The sequence below is a fragment of the Haliotis rufescens genome, unplaced genomic scaffold (genome assembly GCF_023055435.1).
Source record: "Haliotis rufescens isolate VD_foot unplaced genomic scaffold, xgHalRufe1.0.p SCAF_5, whole genome shotgun sequence".
In the NCBI taxonomy this organism is placed as follows: Eukaryota; Metazoa; Mollusca; class Gastropoda; order Lepetellida; family Haliotidae; genus Haliotis; species Haliotis rufescens.
The window spans coordinates 24965841-24992524 of NW_025964223.1; the positions used below are offsets into that span (position 1 = coordinate 24965841).

Here is a 26684-nt window from a genome sequence, read left to right on the forward strand (position 1 = left end):
GAAATCGAACCCGGGTCTTCGGCGTGACAAGCAAACACTTTAACCATTAAGCTACCCCACCGCCCTTGATATGTCTGGAAATACTTCTGGCTGACCCGCAACACCTGAGTGACTGAGTCCTAGTGCAGTGGAGTTCCTGCTCGTGGGCCATCTGTTGTAACATATAGGATAACACGAACCTGTTACTCTATAAAAATTTGATATTCATATTGTCATTATGGGCAGCATCTAGTAAAGCCTATATTTCTCTCACCTGTGCCGTTTTGGTAACCACACGGCTTGTATATTAGATATCAATTGAAAACATTTCCCAGTAATCAGTTGGTGAAATAATTTGAGATGTTTAATGTATCAACACCAAGCCAGCTGCTTCAAATTGGATATGGCATTTCTCCAGGATTGTCTAGTGAGCAGACACACTTGTGAAACTTTGTTTTCTTTTTCATATTGTGACCCTTCTATTCTGATGTGAACAGTTAACTTTGAGTAGATTTTTTGAAGATTATCATATCCTTTTTCTTATCCATTAACTTTAGAGCAAACAGGCAAATTTATGATAATCTTACTTTGTTTCCCATTTTGATTGCTCAGTTGATACTTCATTAAAAAATATAACGTGTGACCTTACTTTCAAGTCTGTTAAATCTTGAACAAACTTTCATTGATCTGAAATTTATCAAAAGCGGCTGTTGTGTAAAGTATTCATAGTTATATAGTGGTATCTTGAAACTTGTCCAGCCTCAATTCTTATCCAAAGAAACATGTTGTGTAATCTGAGTCTGTTGTGCAGACATTCATTCCTTGCGTGAAACTAGGCTGGCGCAGACATGCAACCTTCACCTAGATGTCTAGCTGAAGCTTATCAGGAATTTATCCCAGTCCAGGTCATCAGAAGTAATTAGGCATGTCTACCAGATAGCTTCTTGTATTGAAGCATGTAGCTTGCTCTCGGGCTGTTGGGTAGCCTAGTGGTTGAGGTGTTAGCTTGTTACACAAGGCCGGGGTTCAATTTTCTCAGATGGGTACAATGTGTGAAGCCCATTCCTGGTGTCCCATGATTAGTGCAAAAAGCAGTGTAATAACCCAGCTCTCTCACTGTTCCTCTCAGACTTTTCTTTATCTTTTACCTTCACACATTTGGTGTGCAGGGGTTAGGGCTAGGACGAATCCAAATTTACTACCAGGGGACCCAACCCCTTTTACCCTACCTTACCCAACCCGGGTACCAACTGATGAATCGATGCTCATGATGTCAATCACTGGATTGCCTGGTCCCGACTCGATTATTTACAGACCGCCGTCATATAGCTGGATGTTGCTGAGTCGGCATAAAACAACAAACAAACTGATGGGCACAAAATGTCCAATTGAGAATAGTTTGAATGTAGCCCTGGCAAAATGTATTTAGACACACAATTAAAACAACAGGTCAAGCATACACTGAAGTTTGCTGAAGCTTTTTCTTTACTCAAAGTATCATAAGGAGTGCATTAATAGTCAGAAAGTAATATAAACATTACTGACAGAAACCAAAAAGTGTTTCATCAATCTCAATGCAAATGAAAACGTTGAACTTTAATTTTTGTAATCTAGCTCTTGGTGAAATGACTGAGGTCAAAGATGGATCACAAGTATTGTTCTTGCTGGCACACGTAACTTGCACAAGGCACATGTGACCGCTTGTGAATGCCCTATGGCACACTTGATAGAAATAGATATCTGCCTGAGGCATGTTTCATGAACATATTGAGGTAGAGTATGGCGTTTGAACCATAGATAAAAAACTGGAGCATTTAGGAGTTGATTTGAGAACGGAATGGACCTGGTGCATGAATCGGAAGGCAACTTTTGAATAACAGATTTTTGCATGCAGCAAGTCCATGTATCTCATGGTTTCTATGTGAAGTTAAATTCCATTGGAAAGAAGTGTCAGAGAGTGTATATAAAGATTTTGTCAGTGGATGTATTTAGATGGGTTTCATTTAGACATGTATTTACATTAAGCCTACCTTTGTAATTCCTTGGGGCAGTGGGGTAGCCTAGTGGTTAAAGCATTCGCTTGTCATGCCGAATACCTGGGTTCGTTTACCAGCATGGGTACCATGTGTGAAGCGTATTTTTGGTGTCCCTAGCCGTGATATTGCTGGAATATTGCTAAAAGCGGTGTCAAACCATACTCACTCACTCACTCACTCACTCACTCACTCACTCACTCACTCAAGATGATTCAGCACTAGACCTAAGAATCTCATCCTCCAAGCATTGGGAGTCACAGACTGCAACAGTCTAAAGAGTGAGTGTTTCACACTGCAGGCAATAATGTTCACGTAATGTGTCACGATACATATCTAATGTCTCAGGTTGTTTCACTGGTGACCCACCCTGGAAACCCCAGGTTTACAGTATAGTTTGGTTGCTGGTATTACACGGCACTGAGCAGTATTCCAACTTATAACAACTATATGACAGCGGCCTGTAAAGAATCACCAGACAGTATATTAATTTTTATGACAAAGTAAACAGAAGGAGATTTTTATAAGTTTTGCTCCCTTTATACCATTTGCATGACGACTCCTCTTCCCTGCAACCACTGGACTTTAATTCTTGAGATTAATGAGATCCATGTTTACTTGGACATCACGTTTTCACTTTGAAAGCTATGGCAGCACTATAGGGAATGTTAAGTCAGCTGAATATGAAATGAAACACATGGAAATTTTTCATTTTAATAAAGTGAACAGCTTGATATTCATTTATGTAAAATTCATTTTTTCTTACAAACTGGTGGAAGAGAAGCCCATTAAGATACTGGTATCAACGTGTGTGAGATCGAATTCCAGGTCTCTGATTGGCTTCTCCATGGTGATGACCTAAGGTTAAATTATGAGGGGCTACTTTCCTGATTATAATTCATTGATAAGTTACTGGTGCTTTGGTCGAATTCACGAATTCATGTCTGTGTTGAAACTTTTCAGTTTTAGAGTGTTGGTCAATGTTCTTTGGTCTCGTCTACTTTGCATTATCACCTTGCTAATCCACAGATATGTAGCCAACTATTTTTGTAGAGGGTCACGCAAGGTATTGGTAGTAAGCAGTAGGTTGGATGAAGTCACAAATAAATGTTGTGTTATGTATTAATGCACAACAGGGATCATGAGAATAGACAAAATATGCCTCGATTAGATGCTAAAATGGCGTGATTTTTGGGTGTGTAAGGGACAGATTACTGCATTCGTGCCTGTAAGATACCATTTTCAGATACCAATCTCAGTTTCATTATTTTTTTTGAAATGACAGAATGTGTCTTGAGTTTTTATGCATCATGGTATGAGACAAACATATTGAGGATGTTGTCTCAGCAATAAATCATGCAACTGAGGGGAGCTTCCATGTACCAGTGTTGAGTCCAGTTCTCATATGAACTTCAGTGAGCTGTGACAAGGTCTGTTAACATGGTGACACGGGTTGACCTTGCACTCATCTAGTTGTAGTGGATACGCTGTCATATTCACCAGGGAAATATCTCTCATTGGTTTACCCCACCATTGCCATATTCTGCATAACCATCTACTGATGAAATGTTGCAGCCACTGCGTGCAAGGTTTTACACAAGGCAGAAATGTTTGTCCAGTACGCACAGATGTACAGAATGGGTGCAGAACAAATATAGTGCATCCCTCGGGATGAGCAGTATTGTTCATTGTATCACATTCTTGACAAGAAATTTATAGGCCCTGTAATTAAGGAAATTATCGACAGTCCTGTACACTACATCATTTAATTACTTTACAGGCCCCTTTAAATTAATTATAGACCCTAGTAGGTCAAGGTAAAACTGTGCCTGTATCTTCATCACTAGCTGAAGTGATGCTTCTGCTGTCTGTTGGTTTACATAGCGTTTTGAGGTGGTAATTCAAACAAATATTATGGAGTTTTTGCACAATTTTGTTTATTGGCATTCCTGGTTAGGCCAGTATGCCTTAATTGTTGGATCACAGATATTGTTGTTGTCAAAGTCTTAAGTCGGAGGAGGGATAAAAACATAATTTGAAAAAGCTGGCATCAGCAAATTTTTTTAAAACTGGATGAAGGATTGTTTTCACAAATATTACCTGTAGGAGGGAGAAAAAAATATAAAAAATATTAATATATTTGCCATCTTGAGTAATCTCAAAGTAATTTTGCGTGTATGACTAAAAAGAAATAAGTGTAAACTTGTATTAATTTTGTTACCGATTGTAAAGAAAATAGGGTTGGAGGATCTATTATCCAACAACAAATAGATAATGGCCTTAAGTTCATAGCCAGAACACACAATGTCTAAAACTGTCCTTGAATCGTTGTCTCGACAGTAACTTTAACAATTGGTCATAGATTTGGATGTGTTTGTTCTTTTGTTATTAAGCACAGCACTATTCCAGCTAAACAATGGAGGTGTGTAAATCAGTGATTGTATTACAAACAACTTCCTACACTGTCAGATACAATGCCACACATTCTATCATGTCACGGAGATGGACCATTTGAAGCATTGAGTGGCCTTTATGACAAGCATAGCCTACTGCATGGGGACCAGTTAGAGTACATTGGCTTTCTGGTCTATGATAATACATGTGTTTGATTCTGAGAACGCGGAGATAAATGTTCCTCTACAGGATTCCAGGACAGAGATCCCAAGTAACCCATGCTTGTCATTAAAGCCTTGTTATGAGAATTGGATTGTTACAGTGAAGCTTTCAGTTTCAAAGTGGATGCATTGCCGAGTGTAATATGAGTAGTAATCATACTTGTTCAAGACTTAAATATGACATTATCTCCTGTTGTAGATGGAGCCGCCTACAGCTTGGGGAGAATCAATCGTGACTGTTGGTATGTATGTTTCTGTAATCATTTATTTAGAATATTGTTTGTCCTTGTTTTATCAGTTACATCCCTGTTTTGGGGTGGTTGGCTTTCAATTATGTCTGGGGATTGGGAAGAAGCTTGGGGAGATGGACAAGCTGTTTGGGGGAGAGGAACAAGCTGGTTTGGGGAGAGGAACAAGCTGGTTGGGGGAAGGGGAACAAGCTGTTTGGGGGAGAGGAACAAGCTGTTTGGGGGAGAGGAACAAGCTGGTTTGGGGAGAGGAACAAGCTGGTTGGGGGAAGGGGAACAAGCTGTTTGGGGGAGAGGAATAAACTGTTTGGGGGAGAGGAACAAGCTGGGTGGGGGAGAGGAAAAAGCTGGGTGGGGAAGAGGAACAAGCTGGGTAGGGCAGAGGAACAAGCTGGGTTGGGGAGAGGAACAAGCTGGGTGGGGGAGAGGAACAAGCTGGTGGGGGAGAGGAACAAGCTGGGTAGGTGAGAGGAACAAGCTGGGTGGGGGAGAGGAACAAGCTGGGTGGGGGAGAGGAACAAGCTGGGTAGGGGAGAGGAACAAGCTGGGTGGGGGAGAGGAACAAGCTGGGTAGGGGAGAGCAACAAGCTGGTTGGGGGAGAGGAACGAGCTGGTTGGGAGGAGAGGAACAAGCTGGTTGGGGGGAGAGGAAACAGTTGGGTGGGGGAGAGGAACAAGCTGGTTGGGAGGAGAGGAACAAGCTGGGTGGGGGGAGAGAAACAAGCTGGGTGGGGGAGAGGAACAAACTGGGTGGGGGAGAGGAACAAGCTGGGTGGGGGAGAGGAACAAGCTGGTGGGGGAGAGGAACAAGCTGGGTGGGGGAGAGGAACAAGCTGGGTGGGGGGAGAGAAACAAGCTGGGTGGGGGAGAGGAACAAACTGGGTGGGGGAGAGGAACAAGCTGGGTGGGGGAGAGGAACAAGCTGGGTAGGGGAGAGGAACAAGCTGGTGGGGGAGAGGAACAAGCTGGGTGGGGGAGAGGAACAAGCTGGGTGGGGGAGAGGAACAAGCTGGGTGGGGGAGAGGAACAAGCTGGCGGGGGAGAGGAACAAGCTGGGTGGGGGAGAGGAACAAGCTGGCGGGGGAGAGGAACAAGCTGGGTGGGGGAGAAGAACAAGCTGGGTGGGGGAGAGGAACAAGCTGGCGGGGGAGAGGAACAAGCTGGGTGGGGGAGAAGAACAAGCTGGGTAGGGGAGAGGAACAAGCTGGTTGGGAGGAGAGGAACAAGCTGGGTGGGGGGAGAGAAACAAGCTGGGTGGGGGGATAGGAACAAGCTGGGTGGGGGAGAGGAACAAGCTGGTTGGGAGGAGAGGAACAAGCTGGGCGGGGGGAGAGAAACAAGCTGGGTGGGGGAGAGGAACAAACTGGGTGGGGGAGAGGAACAAGCTGGGTAGGGGAGAGGAACAAGCTGGGTAGGGGAGAGCAACAAGCTGGTTGGGGGGAGAGAAACAAGCTGGGGGAGGGGGATAGGAACAAACTGGGTGGGGGAGAGGAACAAGCTGGGTGGGGGAGAGGAACAAGCTGGGTGGGGGAGAGGAACAAGCTGGGTGGGGGAGAGGAACAAGCTGGGTAGGGGAGAGCAACAAGCTGGTTGGGGGGAGAGAAACAAGCTGGGGGAGGGGGGGAACAAGCTGGGTGGGGGAGAGGAACAAGCTGGGTGGGGGAGAGGAACAAGCTGGGTAGGGGAGAGCAACAAGCTGGTTGGGGGGAGAGGAACAAGCTGGGTGGGGGAAGGAACAAGTTTGGTGGGGGAGAGGAACAAGCTGGGTGGGGAAGAGGAACAAGCTGGGTAGGGGAAAGGAACAAGCTTGGTGGGGGAGAGGAACAAGCTGGGTGGGGGAGAGGAACAAGCTTGGTGGGGGAGAGGAACAAGCTGGGTTGGGGAGAGGAACAAGCTTGGTGGGGGAGAGGAACAAGCTGGTTGGGGGGAGAGGAACAAGCTGGGTAGGGGAGAGGAACAAGCTGGTTGGGGGGAGAGAAACAAGCTGGTTGGGGGGAGAGGAACAAGCTGGGTGGGGGAGAAGAACAAGCTGGGTAGGGAAGAGGAACAAGCTGGTTCTGGGAGATGAACAAGCTGGGTGGGGGGAGAGGAACAAGCTGGGTGGGAGGAGAGGAACAAGCTGGGTAGGGGAGAGGAACAAGCTGGGTGGGGGAGAGGAAGAAGCTGGGTGGGGGAAAGGAAGAAGCTGGTTCTGGGAGATGAACAAGCTGGGTGGGGGGAGAGGAACAAGCTGGGTGGGAGGAGAGGAACAAGCTGGGTAGGGGAGAGGAACAAGCTGGGTGGGGGAGAGGAACAAGCTGGGTGGGGGAAAGGAAGAAGCTGGTTCTGGGAGATGAACAAGCTGGGTGGGGGGAGAGGAACAAGCTGGGTAGGGGAGAGGAACAAGCTGGGTGGGGGGAGAGGAACAAGCTGGGTGGGGGAAAGGAAGAAGCTGGTTCTGGGAGAGGAAGAAGCTGGGTGGGGGAGAGGAACAAGCTGGGTGGGGGGAGAGGAACAAGCTGGGTCGGGTAGAGGAACAAGTTGGGTGGGTGGAGATGAACAAGCTGGTTCTGGGAAAGGAACAAGCTGGGTCGGGGGAGAGGAACATGCTGGGTGGGGGGAGAGGAACTAGCTGGGTGGGGGGAGAGGAACTAGCTGGGTGGGGGGAGAGGAACTAGCTGGGTGGGGGAAAGGAAGAAGCCTGGCGACAAGTAGAATCTGGGCTGGGTAAGAAGAATCAGAATTACAAACCTGGTTTATCAGGGAGAGGCTTGTCAAAGACATACAGAATAAGTGGGAACAGTAAAAGTGAGAAAAATATTTTTCGAATTCTCTGTTTATCTGAAACTGTTTTGTGAAATGTGGCAGGAATTTTAACAATGTTATAGTGATTACATGGGAATAAGGCCACACATTGTTCAGAGAACTGCTGAAGCTATGAATGGTATTTGAGGCAGGGAAACTATTTGTGACTTTATGTTCGCAAGTGTGATTACCAGGCTTGGCATTAATAAAGAACTTTTGATCTGGATTTCTAAATCTTTTCCACATTCCTGATTTGTTAGTCAGTGGATCCGTGTCCCAAATGAAAAAAGTTGATGCCTAATAATCCTTTAAGTTTTGTAAAATGAACTCTGTGGTGTTGTTGGGAGGGTCCATGAATTAAATACATGAACACTTGACATGAGAAAAACAAACTATGAGGAGTTACTGACTATCTGCCCCAGTCATGCCTATGGCTTACATTAGTTTTCGAGTAGGTTATTCTATGTATTTCTCATTGTCATTTTACCAGTCTTCAAAATCATGCTGAAAATAATGGGGACCTTGTCATAATCCTAATGTTAAATATCCCTGTGTTACGAAACATTTGTAGTTTCTCTCTCATCACATGAACAGCTGTAAAACATCTCATTCACTTATTATAGAAAACTCTCTCTTTAAAATAAGCCATCATCTGAGTATTTGCATTGTTTGTGGGATACTTCACCCCTCATTTAACACGAAGACTCGCGATAAACATGGCCGTCCGAAAACGTATGATGTCTGTAAACCTATTAAGGTTGAGGGGGGTCCCTAGATTAAGTATTAGAGCAGCAAGTTTCAGGGAAACCCTTTCATTTCAAACACTGTGAACCCTATGTAGAAACTTCACTGAAGCTTCAGATGAAGATATGTCATTAATTTGAGATGTCACAAACATTGGATGACATGATATTGTCAAAAATTCTCAACAGTGAAGTAGTGATATGTCCTTCATCTGACCAATCAGAATTGAGAATTACACATATTAGCAACTTTTAAAGCTGATTGGTGAGTTGAAACAATATGACATCATTGCTGATGGGAATATGTCATCCAACTTTCTATGAAGAATTGACTTATCATACATCTCCAGGGGTAGAAAGATTTAGTATTTTAACTTTCTGATACTTGCACATATGTAAATGCACATGTGCAGATTTGGAAATTTATTACAAATATATGCAAAAGATATGCACTCATTGATGAAAACATCTTTGTCTGCTTGTGGTGTAATGTGACTTTTGTCTGAGCCCTGCATATTGTGTGAAGTTCAGGGATGTATTTTGTATACTTGCAGGTACCTATACACACTGGATGAGGAAGGGGTTACTCGACCAGATCAGACTTTTGAAATATCCTTTAAGTCATAACTTCACAAGCAGGGAACATTGACAAGAAGGAATGGTATTATAATATTGATGAGCACTTTACCAAGGCTGTGATTTGCCTGACACAAATAGGAAACCTGTTTGTAATGAGCTGGTTGTCCCATCCAAATAGCCATTGGGGCCTTGTTTCCTTAGGTCCTGTATATCCCACCAACGTTGGGGCCTTGTTTCCATCCAAATAGCCATTGGGACCTTGTTTCCATCCAAATAGCCATTGGGACCTTGTTTCCATCCAAATAGCCATTGGGATCTTGTTTCCATCCAAATAGCCATTGGGATCTTGTTTCCATCCAAATAGCCATTGGGACCTTGTTTCCATCCAAATAGCCATTGGGACCTTGTTTCCATCCAAATAGCCATTGGGACCTTGTTTTCCATCCAAATAGCCATTGGGATCTTGTTTCCATCCAAATAGCCATTGGGATCTTGTTTCCACCCAAATAGCCATTGGGACCTTGTTTCCATCCAAATAGCCATTGGGATCTTGTTTCCATCCAAATAGCCATTGGGGCCTTGTTTCCATCCAAATAGCCATTGGGATCTTGTTTCCATCCAAATAGCCATTGGGACCTTGTTTCCATCCAAATAGCCATTGGGACCTTGTTTCCATCCAAATAGCCATTGGGACCTTGTTTCCATCCAAATAGCCATTGGGATCTTGTTTCCATCCAAATAACCATTGGGACCTTGTTTCCATCCAAATAGCCATTGGGACCTTGTTTCCATCCAAATAGCCATTGGGATCTTGTTTCCATCCAAATAGCCCATTGGGACCTTGTTTCCATCCAAATAGCCATTGGGACCTTGTTTCCATCCAAATAGCCATTGGGATCTTGTTTCCATCCAAATAGCCATTGGGGCCTTGTTTCCATCCAAATAGCCATTGGGACCTTGTTTCCATCCAAATAGCCATTGGGATCTTGTTTCCATCCAAATAGCCATTAGGGCCTTGTTTTCCATCCAAATAGCCTTTGGGATCTTGTTTCTATCCAGAAAGCAGTTGGGGCCTTGTTTCTGTCCAAATAGCCATTGGGACCTTGTGTTCATCCTAATAGCTGGAAGACCCTGATCAAGACAACAGTTCCAGTATTCCTCTGAATTGTCCTTAGGTCCTGTATATCCCACCAATGTTTGTACCTTAACCACATCCACCTGCTCATGTGGGACATGTGCCCAGAGAAGATGAAGATATTTACAAAGGAGGTGTGCGTAGACGGACCCGAGGCTACAAAGGTAGGTCTGATCTTCTTCAGTCATACTAACCGAAGTGTCTACATCAGCAGAAAGAGCCCCAGTGCCTATCAAAGATGCGAACATCACATGTCTGCTGAGTTGTTCAGTGGTCTTAAAGTGCTGCAATTAGCCATGCAGAGTTGCATCTCTTTGGATGTGCCGGGATCCTCAATTTTGGTTTGAACATAGAATTTAGCCAGATTGTGATCTTTGGTTAGTTAGCACCCTATCCCTGTTCATATGTTCGCCTTGGTGACAAACATCATAGTAAGTTGACATGCTGTGATCCGACAAATATGAGATGTGGATACTGTACACTTAGGCAACATATTCAGATAACATTTTGATAGACCCCTGAAGATCCAGGCGAGAATAGGTCTTCAGCAACCCATGCTTGTCGTAGGAGGCTCGCTGACTTGGTTGATATATGTCATCATATCTCAATTGCGTGGATCAATGCTCATGATATCAATCCATGGATTGTCTAGTCCAGACCCGATTATCTACAGACCGTTTGAATATTGCTGAGTGCAATGTTAAACAAGAAACAAACAATTTGATAACATGGTGTGTGTTTTTTTTATCATATTATATTTCCCCCCAAGGTACCTACAAAATCCTTAATACCTGTAATATAATAATAGTCTAGCTTTTTCAGTCATGTTGGAGATTACACTATGAGATATAGATGATGACGTAGACACACATGCCCTATACAGATATGCCATTATGGTGAACATGAGGTGTGCATCTAAGCATGGCATGAATTGTTGGTTGAGTTCCTGCAGAAAGAGCTTCCATACGGACTGTAATTGCTTATGCATGTGTGGTAATCCCATGGCGGCCTGCCACAAGTGGACAGTGTATGAACCACTCAACGTTAACTCTGACAGGGACGCCGACATATTTCCCACTATTTACAGGGGTAGTTGGAGGCATTCATTGTCATCCTGCAAAGTCCATTCCATGTGTCACTGAACTGATATTGCTGAATATTGCTCTCAAAGGACATAAAAGCACAATTCTCTCATACACTTATACAGTATTTAATTATATTTTTATTTAGATAAGTATAGGGTTTGGGCTAAAACCCAAGAGTTATCCCAAGGAGAGGATACCCTGACAACAAAAACAGACACCCTGAAAAGACACTAAACCAGTGATCTTTATCACAGATTACAACCCCACTGCACTCAAGGTCAGCTCCGTGATCAAAAAGTCCTGGCACCTACTCAAAGGGCCAGATACCTGCAAAGACACGTTCTAAGTCCCACACATCACGGCATATAGAAAGAACGGCACACATGAGACATTCTCATGAAAGCGGCAATCGCATATCCACCACTCAAACCACAAATCAGTGGCCACACTGTGACCAACCTGGATGACAGCTGTCACAAACAATCATGTTAAATCTGCGTGAATATAAAGTTAGTCAACCCCTTCAGTAGCCACACAACAGAAACCAGAGACCTACCCTATCAAATCATACAACAGCTTAAAACACACCCTGAGTCAGACCAGAGCACGGCTAGACACCAATCCATCAAACGTAAATGGATTTTTTATCTGAAAACTATCCAGCCGCAATGCATGAACAATAAGATCTAATGTTAATAAATAATGGTGATTGTCGGTCACACGTAACAGATGTTGTGGACAATAAATACAAATAATGTACCTCCATTTCCATATATGATGATAAGATTTATTATTTGTCATATTTGCCACTTTCAGGGTTGTAGAAAATAGCAACCATGTATACATGTAGGTACTAAGGCCATGCCTGTGTCTGCCCTTTCTGTGTCAAATAGGGAGGTACCATGTGTGTTTCAGTCCCCCTCTGTGTCAAATAGGGAGGTACCATGTCTATCTCAGCCCCCATCTGTGTCAAATAGGGAGATACCATGTCTATCTCAGTCCCCCTCTGTGTCAAATAGGCAGGTACCATGTGTGTTTCAGCCCCCCTCTGTGTCAAATAGGCAGGTACCATGTGTGTTTAAGCCCCCCTCTGTGTCAAATAGGGAGATACCATGTGTGTTTCAGCCCCCCTCTGTGTCAAATAGGGAGATACCATGTGTGTTTCAGCCCCCCTCTGTGTCAAATAGGGGGATACCTTGTGTGTTTCAGCCCCCCTCTTTGTCAAATAGGGAGATACCACATGTGTTTCAGCCCCCCTCTGTGTCAAATAGGGAGGTACCATGTGCGTTTCAGCCCCCATCTGTGTCGAATAGGGGGATACCTTGTGTGTTTCAGCCCCCTCTTTGTCAAATAGGGAGAAACCATGTGTGTTTCAGTCCCCCTCTGTGTCAAATAGGGAGATACCATGTGTGTTTCAGTCCCCCTCTGTGTCAAATAGGGAGGTACCATGTGTGTTTCAGACCCCCTTTGTCAAATAGGGAGGTACCATGTGTGTTTCAGCCCCCTCTGTGTCAAATAGGGAGGTACCATGTGTGTCTCAGCCCCCCTCTGTGTCAAATAGGGAGATACCATGTGTTTTTCAGTCCCCCTCTGTGTCAAATAGGCAGGTACCATGTCTATCTCAGCCCCCTTCTGTGTCAAATAGGGAGGTACCATGTGTGTTTCAGTCCCCCTCTGTGTCAAATAGGGAGGTACCATGTGTGTTTCAGTCCCCCTCTGTGTCAAATAGGTAGGTACTATGTGTGTTTCAGCCCCCCCTATGTGTCAAATAGGGAGATACCATGTGTGTTTCAGTCCCCCTCTGTGTCAAATAGGCAGGTACCATGTCTATCTCAGCCCCCTCTGTGTCAAATAGGGAGATACCATGTGTGTTTCAGTCCCCCTCTGTGTCAAATAGGCAGGTACCATGTCTATCTCAGCCCCCTCTGTGTCAAATAGGTAGGTACCATGTGTGTTTCAGCCCCACTCTGTGTCAAATAGGGAGATACCATGTGTGTTTCAGTCCCCCTCTGTGTCAAATAGGCAGGTACCATGTGTGTTTCAGCCCCCTCTGTGTCAAATAGGGAGATACCATGTCTATCTCAGCCCCCCTCTGTGTCAAATAGGGAGGTACCATGTCTATCTCAGCCCCCTATGTGTCAAATAGGGAGATACCATGTGTGTTTCAGCCCCCCTCTGTGTCAAATAGGGAGGTACCATGTGTGTTTCAGCCCCCTCTGTGTCAAATAGGGAGATACCATGTGTGTTTCAGCCCCCTTCTGTGTCAAATAGGCAGGTACCATGTGTGTTTCAGCCCCCATCTGTGTCAAATAGGGAGATACCTTGTGTGTTTCAGTCCCCCTATGTGTCAAATAGGCAGGTACCATGTCTATCTCAGCCCCCATCTGTGTCAAATAGGGAGGTACCATGTCTATCTCAGCCCCCCTCTGTGTCAAATAGGGAGGTACCATGTGTGTTTCAGCCCCCCCTGTGTCAAATAGGGAGGTACCATGCGTGTTTCAGACCCCCCTGTGTCAAATAGGGAGGTACCATGAGTGTTTCAGACCCCCTTTGTCAAATAGGGAGGTACCATGTTTGTTTCAGCCCCCTCTGTGTCAAATAGGGAGATACCATGTGCGTTTCAGCCCCCTCTGTGTCAAATAGGGAGGTACCATGTGTGTTTCAGACCCCCTTTGTCAAATAGGGAGATGCCATGCCTGTTTCAGTCCCCCTCTGTCAAATAGAAGGTGCTTGATCAAGACACAATGAATCACATTCCCCACCACCCCTTTTATAGAAGCTGTCTCCGCACTTCACATGGAAGGTTTCGACAATATCAGTATCTATGTAGTAAACGCCATTACTGTATAAATACTCACTGCCAAAAGAAATGTGAATACCATACATGTTGGTTAATATATGAAGATTTACTCATATTCAAGAGATATTAGATTGGTTCAATGCACAAATGAACTTATTGGTATGTGTGTGAACTGATGCTCATGAACGCATCACATGTGACGTCATAGATCCATGACTGGAGATGCACCATTTGTCTCATGCAGGATTAGCATGTAACGTTTGGAAATCACATGCAGCATATTGTGATAAGAATTAAGTCACTCCATCATAACATTTGGCTGATTGTTAGTCTGGTCATCAATTGGTACACGGGGCCGTCAGGTAGCCCAGTGGTTAAAGTGTTAGCTCGTCATGCCGAAAACCCAGGTTCGATTCCCAACATGGGTGCAATATGTGAAGCCCATTTCTGGTGTCCCCCCCCGTGATATTGCTAGAATATTTCTAAAAGCGAGGTAAAACCATACTCACTCACTTACTCACTCACTCACTAATTGGTACACATTGGAAACCTCTCTTCTTAACGTACATACAGTGATCGCTCGCTATTGCGCTACCAATGGGGTCCAAATAATTGGTGGGCGTTATAGACGATGAGCCGTTTAACCGAAGCCGAGGCGGGGGAGCGCGCTCGGCAAATCTCAAATCATCAATAGGCCTATGTGTTTATCTCACGTCACGTCAAAATAGTATATATTTTTATGGACCTAGATCTACCTGTAATATCATTCATTTATTAAATCTGTCATATTTCACAATGTCTGAAATACGTATTCCATTCTAATTTATCATTTTTTATCAATAAATTAAAAAATTATTCACTATTTCCCGCGATGTTATTGAAAATAAAATTCTCGGACACACATTTCGACAACAACGGGTCCGCATCGAACATGTCAAAGAGCAAAATAAAGACTATTTTAAGCAAATCTTTAAATATATTATACAAAGTGATAAATAAAATCAACAAAAATATATCTAAAAGTAATCAAACTTACATCTAAGTTATTATTTCCATCGTTTTGTGCGATCGCGTGTAATGTAAGTCAAATGACATCTCGGCTTTCGTCGCCTTGAATTCTCGGCTCGGACACAACGTTTAATGCAAAAATATATGCATGAAAAATCTTTGTCACAGCTCGTAACCTAGCACGATACATTCGCGAAGTTCCATATTTTTAATATATATCGTGATTTCCTGCTTAAAACGTTCAGAATAACACGATTTAACAAAAAATCTTTCGCTAACTTCTGAAATTTATCAAACACGAGCTTTGTATCAAAGCTTGATTGGCTGCCTGAGGTCACGTGCTCAAAATTGACCAATCACGAAACTTGTAGCAGATTTCGGCAAGAAAGCGTCATTAGAAACAAATTTTAATCCAATGAAATCGCTTGTTATAACTACGGGGAAAAAACAGGCGATGTTACGAAAGCGCGATTACGAAATGAATGACCGCCGTGTTGTGACAGCAACTACATTTGTGTGACAGTTTAGCCTTAAATTGGATTGCCCACTAATTAAGAATACAAACTTCACTTGTGGTTCTCTTTTATTGCATGCATGCGCTTCTAAGATCAAAGGATGTATAGTGTGAAAAGTTAACTAGTTGAACAATCGTATTTCCGGGACTTGCCGCGGATATTTTCAAACAGATTATTAGAACTCCATTCAGCGATAAACCGTTGATTATGCAATGAGAAGCGTTAGGTGCAAATAAACAACGAACAACAATACAATCATGTCTGTGTAAAACTCTCAGTATTAAAAGTGTACATAAATTTTGGGAGCCATGCGTTACCGCGCGTAATAACCGAAGTAGCGCTTTATCGAAGAGCGCAATAGCGAGCGATCACTGTACTTCTCCATATGTTTCTGTGGTTTGTGTAGTTAGGTTTCTTTTGGCAGTGAGTATAGTATAATTTTTCATAAATTTCACAACATTCACTGCAGCACTATGCAATTATAAATTTATTTTTTCAGAAATCTGGAATCTGTGATATAATACCAGGTGCCAAGATGGATGACTTCCTGTTTGACCCGTGTGGCTACTCAATGAATGGCCTTCTGGAAGGTGTAAGTACTACTGACTTGACCTGATGTTATAGAGGCTACACTGGTCTTGTGTAAGTATTACTGACTTGACCTGATGTTATAGAGGCTACACTGGCCTTGTGTAAGTACTACTGACTTGACCTGATGTTATAGAGGCTACACTGGTCTTGTGTAAGTACTACTGACTTGACCTGATGTTATAGAGGCTACACTGGTCTTGTGCAAGTACTACTGACTTGACCTGATGTTATAGAGGCTACACTGGTCTTGTGTAAGTACTACTGACTTGACCTAATCTTATAGAGGCTACACTGGGCTTGTGTAAGTACTAGTGACTTGACCTGATCTTATAGAGGCTACACTGGTCTTGTGTAAGTACAACTGACTTGACCTGATCTTATAGAGGCTACACTGCTCTTGTGTAAGTACAACTGACTTGACCTGATGTTATAGAGGCTACACTGGCCTTGTGCAAGTACAACTGACTTGACCTGATGTTATAGAGGCTACACTAGTCTTGTGTAAGTACTACTGACTTGACCTGATGTTATAGAGGCTACACTGGTCTTGTGTAAGTACAACTGACTTGACCTGATGTTATAGAGGCTACACTGGTCTTGTGTAAGTACTACTGACTTGACCTGATGTTATAGAGGCTACACTGGTCTTGTGTAAGTACAACTGTCTTGACCTGATGTTATAGAGGCTACACTGGCCTTGTGCAAGTACTACTGACTTGACCTGATGTTATAGAGGCTACACTGGGCTTGTGTAAGAACAACTGACTTGACCTGATGTTATAGAGGCTACACTAGTCTTGTGTAAGTACGACTGACTCGACCTGATTTTATAGAGGCTACACTGGTCTTGTGTAAGTATTACTGACTTGACCTGATGTTATAGAGGCTACACTGGTCTTGTGTAAGTACTACTGACTTGACCTGATGTTATAGAGGCTACACTGGTCTTGTGAAAGTACTGCTGACTTGACCTGATCTTATAGAGGCTACACTGGTCTTGTGAAAGTACATCTCACTTGACCCAATGTTATAGAGGCTACACTGGTCTTGTGTAAGTACAACTGACTTGACCTGATGTTATAGAGGCTACACTGGCCTTGTGTAAGTACAACTGACTTGACCTGATGTTATAGAGGCTACACCAGTCTTGTGTAAGTACAACTGACTTGACCTGATGTTATAGAGGCTACACTGGCCTTGTGTAAGTACAACTGACTTGACCTGATGTTATAGAGGCTACACTGGCCTTGTGTAAGTACAACTGACTTGACCTGATCTTATAGAGGCTACACTGGCCTTGTGTAAGTACGACTGACTCGACCTGATCTTATGTGGTATTGGGAGAAAAGGTACAGGTTATCAACTTGAGGATTGTGAGAATTTGAGGGAAATTCCCTACTGTGGATAAAATGGGCTTGTCCGATGTCACTGAGGTCGGATTCTATTGAGGGACTCATCATTATTTAAATAGGGGTTAACATTTTTAAAGCTTGTGGATTTTATCAACATCCTTAAAAAGGCTGTAAATAATGTTGATATTTCATATAAGAAATAAATGACTTGTGGTCATTGTTTATCATACAATAAAACACTGCAGGGAGAATAAACCACTTAGGGCTGCACCCCTCATGGTTTAGTTTCCCTGCAGTGTTTTATTGTACGTTAAACACCTCCAACTTGTCATTATTTCTTAATTAAAATGTCCTCACAACAATGTTTGACCTTTGCTCCCTACAGGGTTATTACATCACCATTCACGTGACCCCCGAGCCCCACTGCAGCTATGTCAGCTTCGAGAGTAATGTGCCACAGGTAGGACATTCAGGAATTACTCAGTACAGTTACCATAGAAACTGGCACTGTGAAACTTTTTGTAAAAGTGTGTTCTTTTCTTTCCATAATCACTAATACCCTGTACTGCATCTACAGGACACTGCTCTGCCGAACAGATTTTTGTGAAAAGTGTCTTGAATTGCTGATATTCTTTATTTTATTAGCAAGGAGAATTTTTTTTCATACCAATTGGTGCAAAAATGTTACCAATTTTAATTGTTAAAGAACCAGGGTGTCATGATATCAGTTTATGTTGTATTATATAGCTCTTGTGCAGATGTTTTCAAGATGTCTGTTTTCAGATTTTTCAGATTAGTATAATTTGGGTAATTAGATATTAGATATTGATGATAATTTGTCTAGAAATATTCATACACACAGTAATGGAAGAAATTCATTCAACATCATCAGTCATCGTGTGGAAAAATTATGCTCGTAATATTTCCGGAAATATGACATTTCGTGTTTTGGAAGTATATAGATTACAATACATATGTATATAGATATAGCTTTTGACGGTTGGTTAATTGTGTAGGGTTTCTGAGAAATATTGCATGGATATATTTGCAGGAGACTTACCAGGACATGATCGAGAAGGTTCTCAGTGTCTTCAACCCTGGCAAGTTTCTTATGACCATATTTGCCAATAAGGTAAGTTATTGGACATCCTCCTTCTCCTCCTCCTCCTCATCATCATCATCACCATAATCATCACCACAATCATCATCATCACCATAATCATCACAATCATCATCAAAATCATCATCATCCCATCAGACTCAATATAAAAATAAATAATGGGTTGACTATTGTGAATAAAATATTATAATGTCTCTCTTGAGATACTCATTTTAAAAATGACCAAGTCATCATTGTCTGTGTGTGGAAACATCATTAGCAAGGTCATAGGTTAGGCTAGGAAAAATAACTCAAATCTATAAAGTTGGAAAATGTTAAAATTCATAGAATTAAAGGTTTTTTTACAACACAAAACCTTTCACGGATGTTGACAAATATAGACTGTTTGTTTAGATGCGCCACACAATGATGAGGAAGCCTGTGTAACTTGTCTGTGTTGTGTTGTGTTGCAGGCCTCCCTTGCCCGGAACTCCCACCGAGACCTGGAGAAGAAGGAGCAGATGAAGGGCTACTTAGTCCAGGACCATCAGTACTGCCGCTTCAAGAACTACAATCTCACCTACTCCTTCTTCACCCGCCCTGTCATTTAGGAGAGAACGTGCAGGGGTCCCACCAGGCGCAGCGTTGTTGCTGATGCTGCACCTGGAACCTTGGTTTGTGTCTGCAAACCCGCGGGACCTGACTGCACACGTCGTAGTTTCCTTCCCTTCGTAGACTTTTGCCTCTCTATTGCTTTTGTACATACTGTGTTTGTTGTGTGTGTGTTTGTATGGAACTCTCGAAAGAACAGAAAGAAGCACAAGATTTTGTGCGGGTACATCACCCGTACACCCAGATAAAGTTTGCATGCGGATTCTGACTGAGCTAATCCAGGTCACCGCGTGATCATGCATGCATGCATGCGCTAATCGTTCTCCGGGACGATGCAAGGCAGTCAGCAGTGTTTGTACCTGCCTCATGCCCCAACACATACGTGTAGACTCTCACAGCACTTACTCAGGAGACCTGGTCAGAGGTGGCATTGGAGAGGGGTTTTTTTAATTAAAAAGTGCAAAAAAATGGAGGTTCATCACCGAACTGCATAGATTTCTGTTATGGTTACAGCAGATTACATAGCATGATACAAAATCATGAAACATGATTCAATATATATATTCTTCAAAATTTTGTAATTCCCACAATTTATCAATTCTGAATTTTATAAAAATTACTGTAAGTAGCTAACTTTTACATGCAATTCTGAATTCTGTATACTTATATTTCACTACTAAGTAAAGTAGTTTTTGGAAAAACTAGTTTCCACAAGCGTTGTGGTTGCATGGCACACATCAGTGATAAAACTGTTCCTAATACAGGAATATTGCTAAAAGCGGCGTAAAACCATACTCACTCACTCCTAATACATGACATTATTCCTCCTGTCCAGGTCTCCCAAGAGTACAAGCGCTCTCTGTTCTTCCGAGGGTGTCATCTCACATCCGTGTGCTTGGTGTAGGGTTGTATTGAAAACTTGGAATGTTGCTTCTGTGATGGAATACAGTGAGACCCTGCTAATCCGGAAACCGTGCCTTTTCCACAAGACAGAAAAAATGTGTTGCCATTTTGATTGACTAGTCAATGATCAATTGATCTGGATCCAGAAGTCTTGCCTTTTGTCCAATAATAAACTGAAGAAATATTTCGCTATTTTGATTGACTCATTAATGGTTAAATCCGAATCTGGAAGTCTTGCCTTTTGTGCAAAAATGAACAGGAAAAATATGTTGCTATTTATATTGATTCATTCATGATGAAATCCATTTCTGGAAATCTTGACTTTCACGCACAATTGAACAAGAAAAATATGTTGCTATTTTGATTGACTCATTAATGATGAAATCTGGATCGGGGTCTGGAAATTGGTACGAGAAAGTGTCGTAACTCTGACAGATACGTCAGTCAGTCAAGAGAAGCGGCAACATGAACAGCTATGATCACCTTTGTTTCTCAGCAAGTCACTGTTCTCTGACCAACTAATATTTATTCTGGCCAATAAACTTAAAAACAATGTGTCCATATTAACAGGGTTCCACTGTACAGATTTCCCTCTGTGACATTCTCAACAAGGGAGACAACTAGTGGTAATCAGTCCGTGCTGGAACTAAAGTCAGTTCAACATACATCAAAGTCAGGGAATGTCAAGTAAAATGTTCTGATTTTATTCTTCTCTTGAGTAATAACGTTCAACCTACCAGAGAGTTATACTGTCAGCATGACCAATGTTTTGCTTTGTTGGACTTTGTTACAAAGGACATTACAAATAATTCCATAAAAACAGACTAAGTCTGCCAAATTCTTAAAAGCAGGCCTAGATGACGCTGAGTTGTTAACTCTATGCTGGTCTGATTAACTCCCTGAGTTGAAGCTGCTAAAACAATTCAGTATGTTTGTTTCTTTCAGCTTAACTGGTTTACCACAGTTTCTGCTCTGTAGCAAACAAATATTGATTGCTTCTGTATTTAGCCAAAACAGTCTGCTATGTAGGTTTGCTAAGTTGAAACAGACAGGATTAGCAGCAGCAAGCTTAGACAATGAAATGACAACATCATGTTTGGCCATAAATGGAAAGTCTTCATCATTTGTAGTATCTTTTCACAGAAAGCAATGGAAGGTATACTGCTCAACTTTTGCCAAGAACCACACCTTTGACAAAAAATTAAAATTTTGGCCTTTAGCAAATGTTGAGCGGTATACAAGCCTTGTTCTGTTCCAGCTTGCTCATGTCTGACTTTCTTCTTGTATGGTTCATTCCAAAATCTGTTTTCATCTTTTGGGGTATTTTTGATAACTAAGCAATTTTTTGCAATATGATAAAATGATGAAGAATGGATTGAGTGATGTCATATGACAAATCACCACATGATGGTAAGGTGACATGAGACTGCAGAATGATGCAGATGCTGTAGATAGTTGGAACAACAATCATTAATGATGGAGTGTGATTTATCATCCAAAACTGACTTCCTCGGGAGATATCATTTGGGTGAGATGAAGTGATAGCTCCTAGGAGATATTGGCACAACGAAATTGCATCACAATGTTTTGCAGACTATTTTGACGTGCAAACCAAATGTCATCACTAATCTGTCTGCCACTGGAGCTGGTCAGCTGTACTGACTACGCTCAAGACACTGCTGTACTTATTACTGTTTACAAGCTAAAAAAGATGGAGGAATGATATTGGATGATGAATAGCATCTCATCCTCGTGACTTAGACATAAAAAATGTCAACACTCTTTGATAAAAGGAAGATAACTTATGGGTGTCAACGTCTTTATGATGAGGACCACAGGAGTATATGCTTCCCCCTTCATCAGGTGGACTCCGAAACGTTGTGTTCCTCATTATAAAGCAGTTGATATCCATAAATTATCTATCTACCGTTTGTGTATCACTTCTAAATGCCTTTCAAAGACTTGACTCTTTGATAAAGTTTTTAAACCCCTCGGCAAGCCTCGCAGTCTTTAACTTTGATTGACTTGTGTTGACATATTGGATATCATAAGACCCTCCAGTGAGATCCTTTATAAACCAGGTACAGTCACTCTAGGGAGGATGTAAATGAAGTATATCCAGTCAGTGTGTAGCTCTGGTTGATAGCATGAAGTAGAGGTATTCTCTCACAGATAATATTTCAGATTTTAATCCCAATCTCCATGATTAGTGTCTGTTTTCAGTTGATGTCTAGACATTGTAATTAGAGACAACTGTCAACTTGACTGATATACATTGTCAAATTTCAGTTTGTAGTCTGAAGTAATTTGAAATCTGTTGTGACCGCCAGTTGGTTAGAGCCTGTTATGCTTTTGGAATTCTATGTATTTCCTAGTATGGAAATCATTAATGCAAAGATCTGATCTAGTTTTTGAATCACCTTTAGAATTGATACTCATAAGAGAGAAATAAGGATGTCAACTTCTTTATTACGAGGAAAACAACATTTTAGAGTAATACTCCTTCATTGGGTGAATGATTGCCAGGGTGCAGAGAGAATATATGTACTGGTACATGTAAAAACAATGAAAGGAGTACGATAACAAAGGTGGAAACTAACACGGGAAGTCAACAGTTAATTAGCGGCTATTGGTGATTAGCAATAAACAAATAAATGGAAACCAGGGGTGCTAAGTTTCCACTTTTATTGTTGGCATCCATAAATTCTCTCACTTAAGTCTGATCTACGAAAAAACTTATTAATAGTATCAGACAGAAGCATGGATCCAGGTGGGGGTAAGCAGGTGTACACACCTCTCTTTTTGAAACATACTGTAGATTTGGAAATCGTGGAGGTGATAGGGTGTATAAGGGTGTAACAATTCTATGACAAACTCATTTTGGGATATACTTGCAAAAAAGTAAATGACTAACAAATGGAAATTGCTTCATCAGGTTATTTGCTTTCATCTCACACTTGTACTTGCTAAATGCATCCCTCCATTTCCAAGTGTGTGTCCATGCTTGGACATACATCATGGCAGGAAGGAGGTTGAACCAGTTAGACTACCTGTGTGAAAAGGTAACGGTCTACAGAATTCGCATGATGACCTTTTTTAGGTTATCTGCTCTTAGTATATGTTATCCAATCAGAGGCAAGAATACAGAGCAAAAGACTTCAGATCACTTGAAAGATCTTCTGATTGGCCATGATCAAACACAGGTGGCAGATTCTTTTCTTAAATTATCAGTATTGGTTGGTTATCATGATGGCCACTGTTTGTCTCTGAATCTTTCACAGGTGTAAAGAGTATGTTATGACGTTCAAGTTAAAAGAAACTGTTGTATTTTGGAAGGAAACACAACTATAGCTTTTTGCTTGTTTACTTGATGTTATTTAGAGGGAAACTTTGCCTGCATATTTCAGTGTTGTAACATTGTTGTTTAGTTTCAACACGTTTATGGCTAAATAATTACTTGATTCTGCCTACTTATAATACTACATACAGAAATATTGTATACAGAAATATATGTACACATTTACATGATTAATAGGCAACAAATCATTTGTCGGAGCTGTTTTAATACTTTCTTCATTGACTAGAAGGAAAGACATGAAGCTATGTATCCATGTTTCCGGGGCTTTGTTCATGATGTACCTTATCAGAATAGGTTTATTTGATGCATGGAGCTGAATGTTTTCGATGGTTTCACAGCCATGAGGGTACTTGTGGTTCTTCAAGACATCAAAATATAATATTAATTTTTATCTCCAGAGTTTTTAACTTTTCATTTTTAATGTTAAAATATCTGTTTTTCTGACTCTCAAGATGACCATAAGTAGTTTCAGGTTTGTTTGATCATTGATATAGAAACTTCACTTCAGATGTTGTAGTGACCAAATGTAGGCCTTGGATTTATGATTGCAATTAGATTACCTAACATTTGTTTTTAAGGCTTAGTGAGCTACAATGCCCTTGGGAATATGTCTTAAGGACCGTTTGGGGTAATGAGACTCATAATTGTTGCCATTGTTACTTATATATTTGTTGAATTCACACAGTTGAAACTATTCTGTCTTGAAAAGAGGTATGTTCACAGCATGTAGAAAGCAAAGGTTATGGTAGAATTGATGAGTTTAACTGAACATGTTCAAGATATTTTCATTAAAACTGTATTAACAGTGTATCTATTTAAAGGCCACAACAAATGAACTGTTTGATTGGCACTCTAGAAGTTGGTGAGGAAGTAAGAAAACACACACCTTAATGGATAACAACATCTTCTTGTTCTGGTTCTGTTGAATAATAAATTAAAAATAACATTGCAAAAAGTGATATTTAAGTATTTGAAACTGATAAAAATAAACTACTGTTTCAAACTTTGCAAGATTTTATCCCACATTTTTGACAATTTGGATCAGTAGGCCTGTAAACCTGGTGTCGGATGTAGCCCACATGGATGTAACTAACACTGTTCACAGCAGCCGTGAAGAGATTCAGTGTTTCATGGTTCATCCTGATTATATGTACCAGGTTGAGATGTTACTGCATCTTATGTACATGTTCATACTCAGAATTATGTATTTTTAATGCTATATTTGGATTTAGAAACGTTAATGCTAACGTCCTCTGTTCGAAAGTTGTATATCATGTAACCTAGATATATAAAACTGGTCTTGGTAACAATGCTTGGGGTTGACAGAATGTATTCTGATGTATTGTTAGACAAACCTACTTGATTCTCTAATCTAATATCAATATGTAATTTATAAAAGAATCTGCTAAATTTAATTTTATAAATAAAAATGATTTGACATTATTTCAATTGTGAGATGACAAATGTTTACATAATATTTGATTGTATGCATGTGTATGTGTATTTGTTAAACTAAGTCAAGTTTCTATTGAAATATGTGTGGCCTTCACTACAATCTTGCCATGATGAAGAGCTTTTAGGAATCTAGAAGTATTTTGTTTTCATTTTGACTTTGTATTGGATATTTTTGACATTGTTATCCCCAAACCATTAAAATGGGCATGTTAAGATTTGAAATATTTCTATTATTTTGAGACCTTTGAAGAAATTTTTTATAAAATTGAAATGTTACCATGGTTACCATCTTGTTTTGAAGTAGATACTCACACAGATTCATGAAGATTTACATCTTGTTACCTATATCAATGTTTGTTAGAGTAGAAGTCTTCCAAGCGAATATAACTCATCATTAACATCAGTTAATATTCAAAACTCAAATAAGGCAATTTATTCCAGATTTTATGTTTTTCTCTGTTAATTGATGTTATTTGATATTCAATAAATATATTTCTGATCAAAAAACTGTTCTGAAGTGTTTGTCATTAATGAATGTTGCCCAACACAGCAATATTCCTGAAAATAGTCAAATCTTGACCTGGTAGTCCAGCAGTTGATAGCATGATCATCCACATTGTTGGGTACAGTGACACACAATCAGCCAGGTCACACATTGTTGGCTACAGTGTCACACAATCAGCCAGGTCACACATTGTTGGCTACAGTGTCACACAATCAGCCAGGTCACACGTTGTTGGGTACAGTGTCACACAATCAGCCAGGTCACACATTGTTGGCTACAGTGACACACAATCAGCCAGGTCACACGTTGTTGGCTACAGTGTCACACAATCAGCCAGGTCACACATTGTTGGCTACAGTGACACACAATCAGCCAGGTCACACGTTGTTGGGTACAGTGTCACACAATCAGCCAGGTCACACATTGTTGGCTACAGTGACACACAATCAGCCAGGTCACACGTTGTTGGCTACAGTGTCACACAATCAGCCAGGTCACACATTGTTGGCTACAGTGTCACACAATCAGCCAGGTCACACATTGTTGGCTACAGTGACACACAATCAGCCAGGTCACACGTTGTTGGCTACAGTGTCACACAATCAGCCAGGTCACACATTGTTGGCTACAGTGTCACACAATCAGCCAGGTCACACATTGTTGGCTACAGTGTCACACAATCAGCCAGGTCACACATTGTTGGCTACAGTGTCACACAATCAGCCAGGTCACACGTTGTTGGCTACAGTGTCACACAATCAGCCAGGTCACACATTGTTGGCTACAGTGTCACACAATCAGCCAGGTCACACATTGTTGGCTACAGTGACACACAATCAGCCAGGTCACACGTTGTTGGGTACAGTGTCACACAATCAGCCAGGTCACACATTGTTGGCTACAGTGACACACAATCAGCCAGGTCACACGTTGTTGGCTACAGTGTCACACAATCAGCCAGGTCACACATTGTTGGCTACAGTGTCACACAATCAGCCAGGTCACACATTGTTGGCTACAGTGACACACAATCAGCCAGGTCACACGTTGTTGGCTACAGTGTCACACAATCAGCCAGGTCACACATTGTTGGCTACAGTGTCACACAATCAGCCAGGTCACACATTGTTGGCTACAGTGACACACAATCAGCCAGGTCACACGTTGTTGGCTACAGTGTCACACAATCAGCCAGGTCACACATTGTTGGCTACAGTGACACACAATCAGCCAGGTCACACGTTGTTGGGTACAGTGTCACACAATCAGCCAGGTCACACATTGT

At 41.7% G+C, this 26684-nt stretch overlaps 1 protein-coding gene across 1 annotated transcript in view; it reads left to right on the forward strand.

Annotated features, from left to right (window-relative positions):
- LOC124111194 (S-adenosylmethionine decarboxylase proenzyme-like) overlaps window positions 1-25401 on the forward strand; it is a 43500-nt gene extending 18099 nt beyond the window's left edge. Inside the window, exons 6-12 of the mRNA XM_048383538.1 lie at window positions 4827-4869; window positions 8957-9011; window positions 10200-10280; window positions 16024-16116; window positions 17853-17927; window positions 18519-18599; window positions 19040-25401. Coding sequence (XP_048239495.1) covers window positions 4827-4869; window positions 8957-9011; window positions 10200-10280; window positions 16024-16116; window positions 17853-17927; window positions 18519-18599; window positions 19040-19177 — 566 coding nt within the window. The 3' untranslated portion in view covers window positions 19178-25401. The remainder of the gene's footprint in view (window positions 1-4826; window positions 4870-8956; window positions 9012-10199; window positions 10281-16023; window positions 16117-17852; window positions 17928-18518; window positions 18600-19039) is intronic.
- Window positions 25402-26684: the final 1283 nt, after the last annotated feature.